Genomic DNA, 16187 nt, shown 5'->3' on the forward strand with positions numbered 1-16187 from the left:
TAACCCCTTGATCACAACCTTCTTGCCCCTGTCAATCACTAGTGAAAGGGAAAAAAGTGATCAGTGTAAACTGTCACTTTTTTTTTTCACTGTTATTGACTGTTAGGTTTTAGGATAGTTTAGGCCCCTTAGTTAGGTAGTTTAGCGATCGGTTAGCGCCCAGCCCACCGCACCGCAGTCACTTATTCGCTGATTAGCGTATCGCTAATCAGCATTTGTACTTTTATAGTATCTGTAAGTGATCAAAACTGATCAGTCAGATCTATAATAGTATTAGTGTCACCTTAGTTCGCCTTCCACCCAAAACGCAGTGTTTGCCCGATCAGGCCTGATCGGTCGCCCACACGTGCGTTCACCCACGCCCGCCCTGCCGCAGTGACAAAAAATTTTTTTTTTTTGATCACTGCACATTCACTACACAAGGGCTGCGGCGATAAAAAAAAAATCTGTTTTGATATTTTTTATCAACCGCAGCGGCCTCCGTTACTTTGCTAGCCTCCCATTTGTAAGACAGGCTTGCTTTTTTTCTTGGGTAGTCTCAGGGAATACCCCTAAATTTAGTTGCCCAAATGTCAAACAGGGGGTATTCTTCTGAAGAGGCCTACAGGCTTCTGACCCAGTCGGATGAGGAATGGGAACCCTCATCTGATGAATCTAGCGGGTCAGAATATGAACCTATAGAAAGCAGTGGCAGTCTGACTCAAAGTTCGGACGAGGAGGTTGAGGTCCCTGATAGCACCAGGCGTACCCGGCCCCGTGTCGCTAGACCACAGGTTGCGCAGGATCCGCTTCAAGGGCAGCAGAGTGAGGCTGGCGCCGTCAGATTACGTGGTGAGGCATACACCAGCAGCGCAGCCCATCCTGGACCTAGTACCAGCACTGCCGTACAACATGGTGAAGTGGCGAGCACCAGAAGGGCAGTTGAAGCTGGTACGGTGGCACGTGCATTAGTTACCCCGTCGCAGCCACCGCATAGACGGGCCCGTAGACCCCCTAGAATCCCTGAGGTGCTGGCAAACCCTGATTGGCAGTCCCCAACTTCAGCCGCACCTGTAGTTCCCCCTTTCACCGCCCAGTCTGGAGTTCGGGTTGAGACAGCTCAGATCGGTTCCGCCCTGGGATTTTTTGAGCGGTTCTTGACTGCGGAGCTCTTGGACTTAGTTGTGGCAGAAACAAATCGGCATGCCACACAATTTACAACCGCCAACCCGGGAAGCTTTTATGCCCAGCCTTTCCGGTTGGAAACCAGTCCAAGTTTCCGAAATTAAATTATTTTTGGGCCTTCTCCTCAACATGGGTCTAACTAAAAAGCATGAATTGCGGTCATATTGGTCCACGAACCCAATTCATCACATGCCCATGTTCTCTGCTGCTATGTCCAGGTCACGATTTGAGACCATCCTGCGTTTCCTGCACTTTAGCGACAACACCACCTCCCGTCCCAGAGGCCACCCAGCTTTTGACCGGCTCCACAAAATTCGGCCCCTCATAGACCACTTCAACCAGAAATTTGCAGATTTGTATACCCCAGAGCAAAACATCTGCGTAGACGAGTCCCTAATACATTTTACCGGGCGCCTTGGCTTCAAACAATACATCCCAAGCAAGCGCGCCCAGTATGGGGTCAAATTGTATAAGCTCTGTGAAAGGGCCACAGGCTATACCCACAAATTTCGTGTCTATGAGGGAAAAGATCAGACCCTGGAGCCGGTCGGTTGCCCTGACTACCTGGGGAGCAGTGGGAAGACAGTCTGGGACTTGGTGTCACCCTTATTTGGCAAGGGGTACCATCTTTATGTGGACAATTTCTACACAAGTGTGGCCCTCTTCAGGCATTTGTTTCTAGAACAGATTGGCTGCTGTGGCACCGCGCGAACTAGTCGCGCGGGCTTCCCCCAACGGCTCATTACCACCCGTCTTGCAAGGGTGGAGAGGGCTGCCTTGTGTAACCAAGAACTGCTTGCGGTGAAATGGAGAGACAAGCGTGACGTTTACATGCTCTCCTCCAATAGTTTTGTTCTCTACAGTAAGGCTGGGAGAACTGGATCCTTCCTCAAATTTCAGGAAGAGATCATTGAGAACCTCCTGTACCCAGGAGGTTCCGTGGCCCCATCCACCAGTGTAGTTAGCCGTCTACACGAGCGACATTTTCCCAATGTCGTTGCTGGTACCTCAACCCAACCGTCACCCCGAAAAAGATGTCGTGTCTGTAGCAGGAGTGGAATAAGGCGTGACACCCGCTATTTCTGTCCTGACTGCCCTGACCACCCTGCCCTATGCTTAGGGGAGTGTTTCCGGAAGTACCACACACAGGTACACCTAGCATAGGGATCACATCTCACCAGGACAGGCACACAGGGCTATTAGGGCCCATTTACACACAGAGCTGCTGCAAACCTCTCCTTTCACCTGGGATAAAGTGCATAATGTACTTCGCCACATCTTTGGGCGATTTGCGCTTTGCACATTGTCCCATGGGGAAGGAGAGGTTTGTCCTATAAAGGTGTAAAAAATAAAAATAAAAGTAAAAATCACCAGTAAGCAAAAAGGTTAACGTTCAAAAAGTTAAAGTTTATATGTTCTGTTCAAAAGTTATTATAAAGTTAATAAAATTATTGCGTTGCGGCCTGGTTTTTTATTTTTTTTATTTTTTTATTACCTTCCAGGTGGACCAACCGATCGACTATCTGCAGCACTGATGTGCATTCTGACAGAAGCATTGCGCTGCTGTCAGATTACACACAAGTTGGTGTATGCGGCGCTGCAAGACGAGATTTCTCCTCTGCAGTAAAAGATACGTTTGCCAAGGCATATGAGCTGAGGAGGTGGCGGTGTTCATATGCTTTGGCAAACACTTTGTATATAAAAATAAAAAATCCCGGCAATGATTTATTCATCCACATCGATTGATGTGAATGGAGAAATCGGGTTTGCCAGGGCATACGAGCTAAGTGGGTATGGATGTTGGGCGGAGCTCCTATGTCCTGGCAGATGCCTTTCCCCTCCTTTTTTTTTTGGTAGAGATTTTTTCATCCACATTGATTGATGTGAATGAAGAAATCTGTGCCGTTCATTTTTTTCTTTCAGCCCAGAGGCTGAACGGAAAAAAAAATTCTCATTACCCGTATGCTCAATATAAGGAGAATAGCAGAAACTCCTAATGCTGGCCATACATGTAATGATTGCGGAGACCCTCAAATGCCAGGGCAGTACAAACACCCCACAAATGACCCCATTTTGGAAAGAAGACACCCCAAGGTATTCGCTGAGGGGCATATTGAGTCCATGAAAGATTGAAATTAGTTAGTGGAAAGTGAGACTTTGTGAGAAAAAAAAAAAATAATCAATTTCCGCTAACTTATGCCCCAAAAAAAAAAAAAAAATTCTATGAACTCGCCAGGCCCCTCATTGAATACCTTGGGGTGTCTTCTTTCCAAAATGGGGTCACATGTTGGGTATTTATACTGCCCTGGTTTTTTAGGGGCCCTAAAGCGTGAGAAGAAGTCTGGGATCCAAATGTCTACAAATGCCCTCCTAAAAGGAATTTGGGCACCTTTGCGCATCTAGGCTGCAAAAAAGTGTCACACATCTGGTATCGCCGTACTCAGGAGAAGTTGGGAAATGTGTTTTGGGGTGTCATTTTACATATACCCATGCTGGGTGAGAGAAATATCTTGGCAAAAGACAACATTTCGCATTCTTTTATACAAAGTTGGCATTTGACCAAGATTTTTATCTCACCCAGCATGGGTATATGTAAAATGACACCCCAAAACACATTCCCCAACTTCTCCTGAGTACGGCGATACCACATGTGTGACACTTTTTTGCAGCCAAGGTGGGCAAAGGGGCACACATTCCAAAGAGCACCTTTCGGATTTCACAGGCCATTTTTTACACATTTTGATTGCAAACTACTTCTCACGCATGATGATTTTTTATTATTTTTTTTCCTTACAAAGTCTCATATTCCACTAACTTGTGACAAAAAATATAAACTTCCATGAACTCACTATGCCCATCATGAAATACCTTGGGGTGTCTTCTTTTTAAAATGGGGTCACTTGTGGGGTAGTTATACTGCCTTGGCATTTTAGGGGCCCATATGTGTGAGAAGTAGTTTGCAATCAAAATGTGTAAAAAATGGCCTGTGAAATCCAAAAGGTGCTCTTTGGAATGTGTGCCCCTTTGCCCACCTTGGCTGCAAAAAAGTGTCACACATGTGGTATCGCCGTACTCAGGAGAAGTTGGGGAATGTGTTTTGGGGTGTCATTTTACATATACCCATGCTGGGTGAGATAAATATCTTGGTCAAATGCCAACTTTGTATAAAAAAAATGGGAAATGTTGTCTTTTGCCAAGATATTTCTCTCACCCAGCATGGGTATATGTAAAATGACACCCCAAAACACATTCCCCAACTTCTCCTGAGTACGGTGATACCAGATGTGTGACACTGTTTTGCAGCCAAGGTGGGCAAAGGGGCACACATTCCAAAGAGCACCTTTCGGATTTCACCGGTCATTTTTTACAGATTTTGATTTCAAACTTCTTCTCACGCAGCTGGGCCCCTAAAATGCTAGGGCAGTATAACTACCCCACAAGTGACCCCATTTTAGAAAGAAGACACCCCAAGGTATTTTGTGATGGGCATAGTGAGTTCATGGAAGTTTTTATTTTTTGTCACAAGTTAGTGGAATATGAGACTTTGTAAGAAAAAAATAAAAATAAATCATCATTTTCCGCTAACTTGTGACAAAAAATAAAAAGTTCTATGAACTCACTATGCCCATCAGCGAATGCCTTAGGGTGTCTACTTTCCGAAATGGGGTCATTTGTGGGGTGTTTGTACTGTCTGGGCATTGTAGAACCTCAGGAAACATGACAGGTGCTCAGAAAGTCAGAGCTGCTTCAAAAAGCGGAAATTCAAATTTTTGTACCATAGTTTGTAAACGCTATAACTTTTACCCAAATCATTTTTTTTTGCCCAAACATTTTTTTTTTTATCAAAGACATGTAGAACAATAAATTTAGCGAAAAATTTATATATGGATGTCGTTTTTTTGCAAAATTTAACAACTGAAAGTGAAAAATGTCATTTTTTTGCCAAAAAATTGTTAAATTTCGATTAATAACAAAAAAAGTAAAAATGTCAGCAGCAATGAAATACCACCAAATGAAAGCTCTATTAGTGAGAAGAAAAGGAGGTAAAATTCATTTGGGTGGTAAGTTGCATGACCGTGCAATAAACTGTGAAAGTAGTGTAGTGCAGAAGTGTAAAAAGTGGCCTGGTCATTAAGGGTGTTTCAGCTAGGGGGGTTGAAGTGGTTAATAGTCTCTTTGTGTCACGGTGCTCCTACCTGGATACAGCGGGACTCCGGGCTTAGGCTCCAAAGCAAATAAAGGGGAATAGTTGAGTTAGAGGATGAAGAATGACTTGAGTCCAGACATTGGTAAACTTCAACAGCAGCTTTACTTGGGTAAACCGGATTCCAGACAATATTCAGGCTCTCTCAACAGGCTTTGGCATAGACTGGCAGGCAAACTTGGTAACTGTGCTTTCTCTCTTTTTCTGCTGGGCTGACAGGCTTGCTTAATAACTCTTGGGTCTGGTTACTAAACTTTTGGTCGATTCTGGTATCCTTGGATCAGGGTGCCATAGGCTGTTGTCCCCCTCCTGATAATCAGTAAAGTAAATAAGCATGGAGTCCTGGTGCTCTAAAAGCTACTTCCCTTTTACGGCTCCTGCTCCAGCCGAAGAACAATTTCCTCTGGCTGCTATTTCTTTCAGGTCTTCTCAGCTCCAATATGGAGTCTAAACTGGAATAATCTAGAACTGCTTGTGAACCAGGCATATTGCATGTACATAACAATAATATCAATACACAATGGAGAACGACCTGGAAATAAATACAAAGATGACATAAATGTTAGCAATAAAAGACAGTAGCAGAGTGAAAGAATCATAACACCACTTAGAGTGTTACACATGCACTGTTATTTTGTGGTGCGAAGGCATGGACAGAAAACCCACGGAAGCACTTTGCAGTGTGTCCATGGGCTTCCGATCTGTGCCTTCATTCCACACTGCACCATATCTTCCAGATTGCGGACCCATTCAAGTGAATGGGTCTGCATTCATGATACAGTGCGCCCACTGCTGTTTGCGGGCCACAATACGGGCATGGACCTGCTACAGTCGTGTGTATGAAGCCTTACCTTCACTTCAAGGGCTCAGTTCTGGAGATAGAAGCAAGACCTTTTCTCTATTTTCAGACTGCTAGTATTTGCTATTAAAAGTAAGCGAACTAAATTTACAATTGACCACATCTCAGAAGATTAAAATGAGGTTAATATTGTCCTAGCATTTTTTAAAGGGGTTGTTGGGGAAAAAATAGCACTGTAAATCTGATGGTCAGCGATATATAACTAATTTAAGCAAGTTTTAGGCAAAAAAAAATCTATTTCCTCATTTCCCTGGTTCTCTTCTGGCCCTTTGTTTATTTGCAATAAAAACAATCTCTGTTCCTCCCCTGCACTGCTAAAGGGAGTGAATACAAGTGCTGCCCTGAGTGACATGCCTGCCTGCTGGGAGAATCAGCAGCATCTTGTATGTGTAGAACTACAAGTCCCAGCTGTACAATGACACTGCTAAGGGAGTGAATACAAGTGCTGCCCTGAGTGACATGTCTGCCTGCTGGGAGACTCAGCAGCATGTTGTATGTGTAGAACTACAAGTCCCAGCTGTACAATGACACTGCTAAGGGAGTGAATACAAGTGCTGCCCTGAGTGACATGTCTGCCTGCTTGGAGATTCAGCAGCATGTTTTATGTGTAGAACTACAAGTCCCAGCTGTATAATGACCCTGCTAAGGGAGGGAATACAAGTGCTGCCCTGAGTGACATGTCTGCCTGCTGGGAGACTGAGCAGCATGTTGTATGTGTAGAACTACAAGTCCCAGCTGTACAATGACACTGCTAAGGAAGTAAATACAAGTGCTGCCCTGAGTGACATGTCTGCCTGCTTAGAGATTCAGCAGCATGTTGTATGTGTAGAACTACAAGTCTCAGCTGTATAATGACCCTGCTAAGGGAGTGAACACAAGTGCTGCTCTGAGTGACATGTCTGCCTGCTGGGAGACTCAGCAGCATGTTGTATGTGTAGAATTACAAGTCTCAGCTGTATAATGACACTGCTAAGGGAGTGAATACAAGTGCTGCTCTGAGTGACATGTCTGCCTGCTGGGAGACTGAGCAGCATGCTGCATGTGTAGAACTACAAGTCCTAGCTGTACAATGATACTGCTAATACACACAGGATCTTCCCCCTACCTGCAATGCTCTGCAGAACTTCTCTTTCAGCTCCTGTGCCCAGCATTTGTCTCCTCACTGCCTGCAGCTACACAGTAAACACTTCAGCCCTGAGTCTGTGCAGCTGAAGGGGTTAAGAATCCTGGGAGAGAGCAATAAGTAGCAGCTGGCAGTGCAGGGGGGCGTGGCCAGCACAGTGGTCTAGTCTACAGATTTTTCAGGCTTATGCATAAACATTATCAGAGCAGAAAAAGAAGCTGACATCACAGGTCATGTGACCCTCAGTGAAATCTGAGAAACCAGCCACTGGAGATAAAGTGAGTTAACTGGAAAGCAGTTACATTTCCCCAGTTAGAAACTTAGAAAGAACAAAAAAATAACTCGGACAACCCCTTTTAATAATAGGCACAAAACAAGCAGCTCAGTGGTTATAAGCAGCTCAGCAGTAAACAGCATTGTTCTATAAAAAGACAATACAGATATTTGTATGCTGAGCGCATTGGTGACGAGTAGATGTGGACAGCTGCATTAAGTTAGAAAATTTGGACTGACTAGAATATTACACAATACATTAATCCCCAAGAACAATGTAAATAAGAACAAATTTCATTGCGGAGGGAATGACATTGCCCCTCTGAGAGCAATTAGTGGCAAAAACAAGTCTAATGGATTTGACATTCTACACTATTTAATGGCATATTCTTTTGTGATCTCAAACCACAGAAAATATCTCTCCCGTCCAATTTTTTCTTTTGTGACAATATTGTTTTTTTGTATCCTCCCTTTTTAACTTCCACATGTGCTTAGTTAGAGTTACAACCTGGATTCTACAAGATAGCATGCTCCTGATTACTGCAAATAGAGGGACTACTACATGGACTATGTGTCGCTCCAGCCAAAACATTAAACTTAAAAATGAAGAAAGTAAGCAAGAGATAATTGTCAAGCCCCACTTACACACGCCAAGGAGAATCCAATTGTTGGGAAGGAAGCATTCCTTCCCGACAGTCGGCTGCTTGTTCAGTGGAGGTGAAGATCTGCATTTACATGCAATCACCTCCACAGTATGAGGACGAGGGATCACTATTGCGGTCGCTCACTCTCATACAGCCACGTTGTTTCTGGGCAGCAAATTGCTGTTCAGACAGCATGATCTGCTGCCCAGGACCAATAATTTAGGTGCCTGTAGAAACAATAGGATCACCTGATGAACGAGCAGATACATGAGCAGAGATTCTTGGTAATGAGCGTTTGCAGGAACATTCGTTCCCTATAATCTGCACAACTAAATCCACCTTTAATCTTTTGCTCATTTGTTAAGTTTACATCTGGGAACTGAGGATCATAGTTGAGGATTTGAGTTTATCCAACAAAGTAAGCAAGTGGCATTTATCATGTAGAGAAAGTTAATACAAGGCACTTACTAATGTATTGTTATTAGGGCTCTTTCACACTTGCGTTCTTGTCTTCCGGCATAGAGTTCCGTCGTCGGGGCTCTATGCCGGAAGAATCCTGATCAGGATTATCCTAATGCATTCTGAATGGAGTGAAATCCGTTCAGGATGCATCAGGATGTCTTCAGTTCCGGAACGGAACGTTTTTTTGGCCGGAGAAAATACTGCAACATGCTGCGCTTTTTGCTCCGGCCAAAAATCCTGAAGACTTGCCGCAAGGCCGGATCCGGAATTAATGCCCATTGAAAGGCATTGATCTGGATCCGGCCTTAAGCTAAACGTCGTTTCGGCGCATTGCCGGATCCGACGTTTAGCTTTTTTAGAGTGGTTACCATGGCTGCCGGGGCGCTAAAGTCCCGGCAACCATGGTAAACTGTAGCGGGGAGCGGGGGAGCAGCATACTTACCGTCCGTGCGGCTCCCGGGGCGCTCCAGAGTGACGTCATGGCGCCCCAAGCGCATGGATTACGTGATCGCATGGCACGTCATCCATGCGCATGGGGCGCTCTGACGTCACTCTGGAGCGCCCCGGGAGCCTCGCGGACTGTAAGTATACCGCTCCCCCGCTCCCCGCTCCTACTATGGCAACCAGGACTTTAATAGCGTCCTGGCTGCCATAGTAACACTGAAAGCATTTTGAAGACGGATCCGTCTTCAAATGCTTTCAGTACACTTGCGTTTTTCCGGATCCGGCGTGTAATACGGGGAAGTGGAGTACACGCCGGATCCGGACAACGCAAGTGTGAAAGAGGCCTTATCCATTTTGCTTCATTTGCTGGCTTGATTAGTTTTTCCATCACATTATACACTGCTTGTTTCCATGTTTATGATCACCCTGCAATCCATCAGTGGTGGTCATGCTTGCACACTATGGGAAAAAGTACTGGCCTCTCCGGTGGCCAGGACTGTGGGAACGCACATAGATTAGTCATTTCTCTATAGTGTGCAAGCACAGCCACTGCTGCTGCTCCTCTCCCCCCTTCTCCGTAGTGCCCACATGTGTGCCAGTATATAAGATAGGACCCCCATACTGCTCCCCCTCCATAGTACCCCCATGTGAGCCAGTGTATAAGATAGGGCCCCCATAGTGCTCCTTTCCCCCTTCTCCATAGTGCCCTCATGTGTGCCAGTATATAAGATAGGGACCTCATAGTGCTCCTTCCCCCCCATAGTGCCCAACATGTGTGCCAGTATACAAGATAAGGCTAGTGCTCCTCCCCTTCCATAGTGCCCACATGTGTGCCAGTTTACAAGATAGGGCCCCCATAGTTCTCGTCACACTCTATAGTGCCCCCATGTGTGCCACTATATGTGATAGGGCATTATAGTGCTCCTTCCCCTCCATAGTGCCCCCCATGTGTGCCAGTATCTAAAACAGGGCCCCCATAGTGCCCCCCACGTGTGCCAGTATATAAGATTGGGCTCCCATAGTGCTCCTCCCCCTCCATAGTGCCCCCCATGTGTGCCAGTATATAAAAGAGGGCACATACAAATATAAACACACATACTTATCTTCCGGCCTGTGTCCCACGCTGTACGGCTCAGGAGGCGAGATGACGCCGATACAGATGAATATAGAGAGATAAGCGCTTCCACAATGGAAGCGCTCATCAACTCCTGCCGCCAGTAAGAATGGGGCCCCTCCCACACTGGGCTCCTGTGCAGCCGAACCGGCTGCACAGGCGGTACATTCGCCCTTGGTATGCATCTGTTCTAAGATAAATATGAGAGGGATTCACAGCTTTCCGCTGCTCATACAGATGCTCAAGCATGTGCAATGTCGAATGCCAGAGAGTAGTGTAGTGGCGAGTCGTTCTGTAGCTGCAGATCCAGGAGAGAGTTCCTCGCCACATAAGAGTGGCTGAAGTGCTTGGACAGTCTCCTGGACTTTGCCACACCTTGCGCAAGCCAGTGTACTTATTTAGAAAGAGCTGTAGCACTAGGTTGATGACATCCGCCATGCAGGAGGCATGTGTTATTTTGCCCAGGTTAAGGGCGGCCACAATGTTGTGCCCATCGTCGCTGACCACCTAAACCAGTTGGAGTTGGCAGGGTAAGAACCAGTGGGATGTTTGCTGCTTGATGTACTTGATCAACTGCTCGCTGGTGTGGCTACTCTCTCCCAGGCTGGCAATGTGACCTGACACATGTGATAGGTAGTGCAAGCGACCCTGTGCCCAGCTGCTGTTGGGTAACGGAACGTGTCCATGGAGGAGGCAGATAAGTGCCTGTGTGGGAGCCAGGCCAACACAATCGTGGGGCAATCTAAAGGACCTGGACTCATTACCAGGGGGCTATGACATATACTTTCCCTGCCCGTAAATCTGTTCCAGGTGTCCACCGTGATGTGATGTAAACCTTGCCATACAGCGAGAAACATCGTCTGCCACTGTGAAAGAACAAAACAGGGATGGCTTTTTGGGAGAAATAATGCTTGCTAGGAATATTCTGGTGAGGCTGAATGCATGCCATTAGCTCACTGAAGGTAGCAAACTCAACTAAATGGTATGGCAGTAAATGCACCGCCAGCAACTTGGCCAAGTGGGAGTTAAGCTTGTGCACCGGCAGATTGCTAGGTGCGTAGCGTTATCGATCGCTGACAATGGAGCAGAGGGGAAAGAATCTGAGCGGGACAAGTGGAAACGGATGAGGATGATGTGAAAGACACCATACTGCTCGTGGATGCGGTTTGGCTGCCGCAAGCTGGGCTGAGAGAAGAAGGGAACTTCTGCCTCAGTGGCTGGCTACCACCTCTGTCTGCCCAGGGGATGGCAAACATGACCCACTTCACGTAGTTTAATAGAGATGTGGTGCCTATGTTTGTGTTTGCCTGCCCACAATTATGTTGCTCTTGCACAGTTTGCACAAGACAATGTTTTGTCTTCCGGCAGCGAAGAGAAAAACTGCCAGACGGGAGATACTCACGCACGGGTAGAGGCAGCTGAGCTGGACTTGGCTCTGGCACATTTTGGGGCTAACCCACTCATAACATCAGCGTCTTCACCAGATCCCAAAGCAGACATGGCCCTGGCTGATCTTTGTGAGGTACATGGCCTCTGCTCTTTATTGCTGTCGCCATCCTCCTCCTCCTCTGATGTTACCTTCTTCTCAGCACCCTGATCCGGCTCCCAGGTTCTGTCCAGCACATTCGTCATTGAATTCCTCGCCCTCCTATTCACTTCTACCAGACTGTGGGATATCATGCTGGGTTCTTTGGCCCCCCTGCTATTCCCAGACTGCTACTGTTACTGTAAGGGTCATTACTACTACCACTACCAACATGACAATGCCTGGGGTCTGCAGCCTCCTCTTCCACCTTCTCCTGAGAATAAAATCTTTTAGTCCTCACCCTGCATGGGCCCCTTCGAAGTTCAGGCACTAAAGCAGCCGCTTCCCCTGCTTCCCCCGTCCTCAGAGCAGTACAAACGCTGACTGCTCTCACGCAAGTCGTCAACAGGGAGACTGTATTGACTATCTGCCGTAGAGCATAGTGGGGTTTTCTTGCCACTTCTTAATTAAGAAAAATGAAGGTGCCACTATAGGAAGGGACAGTGAAGACTGGGAGGACTACACTGAAAGCCTTCTGTGGGGCTGCAAGGAGGAGGAGCAGGAAGAACGCTGTGTCCCCTGGCTCCACAGCACTGTGTCAGAGTCTGGAGTCACCTTCATGTCATCCCGCTGCAAATGACAGGAGGAGTGAGCCATCCAATCCACTATCTTCTCCTCCTTCCCCTCAACTATAATGTTATACCTTTATGAAGCCAGCAGGAACAACTGTGGCCTACTACTACCACTCCTGGCAGGATAGATGGTGGTGCGACTACCTACATCCTGGCACAGATTTACGTGCTCTGGGTCTTTCATTTGGAACCGTTCTGTGGCCTTGACATTTTTGGGCCTCTCAGATAATGTTGTATTAATCATGTATATATGCTGCTAGTTTGAATATAATCAACAACCCCCCAAAAATCTTTTATTAAAAACATGGGAAATAGATTTGGGCCTAAATTTGTTATCACCCCCAGATACTTTTTTGTTCCACTCTGTCTATTGGTGTAGTAATCAAGTATATATGCTGCTAATTTGAACATAATCAACAACCCCCCTGACCCCCCCCCGCGAACCCAGACTTTACATGTTTTGGGTTTGGTGTTCGGGTGGTGTAGGAATTCGGTTGTGGATTCTGTTATAATGGAATATAATGAGATTCGTAGACAGAATGCAAAACGGAAGCCTTTAAGAGGTACAGTATTCCATTTTGATCCGTCATAATAGAAGTCTATGGCCAAGCATACCGAATCCGTCTGGTTTAGGACTGAAAACAAAGTTTGATTTTAGAAATTTCTATATTCGGATAATTTTTGTGAGATTGTGCACAAAAAAAAAACTATTAAAGTGTATAGATAATCAGGAAAAAAAATAAAAATCAATCAACCAGAAATGTCCCTCTTTGACCAAAAAGTTGGGAAGTATGCTGAAGTGTGAACTACCGGTAGGTCATACAGATAAAAAAAACACCAGAGCTAAATTCATGTGTGAGGCATTGGTGTCAAACATGCGGCCCGCAATGAATATCTTTGCGGCCCGGCAGTCTAGTATCTCTGAACATGAGCGCGCTGCTATCGGCGCGCTCATGTTCTCTCAGCAGCACAGGGAGAAGGAAGCTGTCCTCCCTCCCCCTATGCTGCTGCCGCTGCCACCAATGAGAAGAGAGGGGAGGGAGGAGGGGTGGGCACACTGCGCCACCAATGAGGAGAGAGGGGCGGAGGAGGGGCGGGCGCACTGAGCCACCAATGATAGGACTATTCCCATTTCCCACACAGAGCGGCGCCCAGCGATGTCTCAGCACTCACCATTAGTCCTGGGCGCCGCTCCGTTCGCCCGCAGTGCCCCATTACTGTCTCCTCTCCTGCTCCACATGCTGCTGATTACTATCGGAGCGATGGGAGGAGACATCAGCTTCACTAGTGGGCGTTCCTTCTCCCTGGCTGTAGCGCTGTCCAATCGCAGCGCAGGGAGAAGGAACGCCCACTAGTGAAGCTGATGTCTCCTCCCATCGCTCCGATAGTAATCAGCAGCATGTGGAGCAGGAGAGGAGACAGTAATGGAGCACTGCAGGCGAACGGAGCGGCGCCCAGGACTAATGGTGAGTGCTGAGACATCGCTGGACGCCGCTCTGTGTGGCAGCAGAATCGCATTGTCAGTCTTTAACACAATACAGGAGGCGGGTGCCGGCAGCAGAATCGCATTGCCGGCACCCTGCCGCTGACAGGGAGCTGCGATCAGAGGCAGTTAACCCCTTAGGTGCCGCACCTGAGGGGTTAACTGCTGATCTGCCAGTACCAGCCTCCTGTATAAAGGGGTAATTTATCATTGGTGGTGCAGTGTGCCCCCCCCCCTCAACCCCCCATCCCATTAAAATCATTGGTGGCACAGTGCGCCAGCCCCTCTCAACCCCCCCAGTATTAAAATCATTGGTGGCAGTGGCCACAGGGACCTCTCCCCTCCCCCTCATTGGTGGTGCAGTGGCAGCTTCTGATCGGAGCCCCAGCTGTGTAAGCCTGGGGCTCCGATCAGTTACCATGGCAGCCAGGACGCTACAGAAGCCCTGGTTGCCATGGTAACATCCCTGATGCTGTGTGCACAAGGCACAGAGCAGCAGGGACAGTGTGAAGTCCTATTCACCCTGATAGAGCTGAATAGGACAAGGGATGAAAGATCCCAGGTTCTCGCCCCTAAGGCTACTTTCACACTTGCGTTCAGAGCGGATCCGTCTGAGACGGATCCGCTCATATAATGCAGACGGTGGATCCGTTCAGAACGGATCCGTCTGCATTATATTGTAAAAAAAATATTTTTTTTTTTGATGCGGCCCACATAAACTTAAATTTAGTTTTTTTGGCCCATGTTAGCCTTTGAGTTTGACATGCTTGGTGTAAGGGCTCTAAAAGTGTTAGGCCACATCTCTCCCAGTAAACCATGCCCACTTATCTTATGCTATATACAGCATAAAAAGCAAGACGTTTGCACAATTTGCACCTTTTAAAATCCTCCAAACTGCTGCAAAGATGTTTATAACTTCCAGTCTGTAGGTTTTTTTTATTTCTATTCCATAAGCTCTTATAAGGTTCTTGTAATTTGCAGTTTTAATTTAATGCACTCTTTTTAGGAATATAAGAAAAATATAGACTCACTAATGGATAACATGAGAACTAAGGAAGAAAATTTCAAGACTCAGATACAGAAGATCCAGCGTGAAATGGAGGAGAATTGTAGGTTTCACAATACTTTGCTTATACAACATAGTACAATATTAAAGGGAACCTGTCACCCAAAAATCGCCTATTAAGCTGTTTACAGTACCTTATAGTGCTGTATAGTCGTTTCCTGATGCACTTTTTGTTAGTTTGGCAGCATGTATGCTCAGTCAGAAATCGATGTTATATTCAGCTGCTGCCCCGTGCTTCAAGTCAGGCTTGAAGTCACGGGGGCAGCGGCCTCGGCGTCTTACATGGCCCTCTCCCCGCCCCCTGCCTCTGTGACTGACAGCCGAAATCCGATTCCGGGACCGCGCTCAACGGCCGCATGCGCAGTAAAGGGCGGCAGGAGCGCGGTCCCGGCTGCCGCGCGTACTACGCGCCGTCTTACTTTTGCCGCACTGCGCATGCGCCCGACATCCTGTATCAAACGCGCCCGCGCCCAGATGCCGGGCGCGGGCGCGTTTGATACAGGATGTCGGGCGCATGCGCAGTGCGGCGAAAGTAAGACGGCGCGTAGTACGCGCGGCAGTCGGGACCGCGCTCCTGCCGCCCTTTACTGCGCATGCGGCCGTTGAGCGCGGTCCCGGAATCGGATTTCGGCTGTCAGTCACAGAGGCAGGGGGCGGGGAGAGGGCCATGTAAGACGCCGAGGCCGCTGCCCCCGTGACTTCAAGCCTGACTTGAAGCACGGGGCAGCAGCTGAATATAACATCGATTTCTGACTGAGCATACATGCTGCAAAACTAACAAAAAGTGCATCAGGAAACGACTATACAGCACTATAAGGTACTGTAAACAGCTTAATAGGCGATTTTTGGGTGACAGGTTCCCTTTAAAGGGAACCTGTCACCGGGATTTTGGATATAGAGCTGAGGACATGGGTTGCTAGATGGCCGCTAGCACATCCGCAATACCCATTCCCCATAGCTCTGTGTGCTTTCATTGTGTAAAAAAAACGATTTGATACATATGCAAATTAACCTGAAATGAGTCCTGTCCCTGACTCATCTCATGGACAGGACTCATCTCAGGGTAATTTGCATATGTATCAAATAGGTTTTTTTCCACAATAAAAGCACACAGAGCTATGGGGACTGGGTATTGCGGATGTGCTAGCGGCCATCTAGCAACCCATGTCCTCAGCTCTACACTCAAAATCCTGG

At 47.1% G+C, this 16187-nt stretch overlaps 1 protein-coding gene and 1 long non-coding RNA gene across 2 annotated transcripts in view; one reads left to right on the forward strand and one right to left on the reverse strand.

Annotated features, from left to right (window-relative positions):
- CCDC152 (coiled-coil domain containing 152) overlaps nt 1-16187 on the forward strand; it is a 52855-nt gene that overhangs the window by 12396 nt on the left and 24272 nt on the right. The window contains exons 5-6 of the mRNA XM_044283202.1: nt 11624-11809; nt 14934-15036. Coding sequence (XP_044139137.1) covers nt 11624-11809; nt 14934-15036 — 289 coding nt within the window. The remainder of the gene's footprint in view (nt 1-11623; nt 11810-14933; nt 15037-16187) is intronic.
- On the reverse strand, nt 5457-7376 carry LOC122936318. Its single transcript, XR_006388911.1, has 2 exons — nt 7333-7376; nt 5457-5900 (listed from the first exon to the last, which is right to left on the reverse strand). It is a non-coding gene; the product is annotated as an uncharacterized LOC122936318 (long non-coding RNA).

The sequence above is a fragment of the Bufo gargarizans genome, chromosome 1 (genome assembly GCF_014858855.1).
Source record: "Bufo gargarizans isolate SCDJY-AF-19 chromosome 1, ASM1485885v1, whole genome shotgun sequence".
NCBI lineage: Eukaryota > Metazoa > Chordata > Amphibia > Anura > Bufonidae > Bufo > Bufo gargarizans.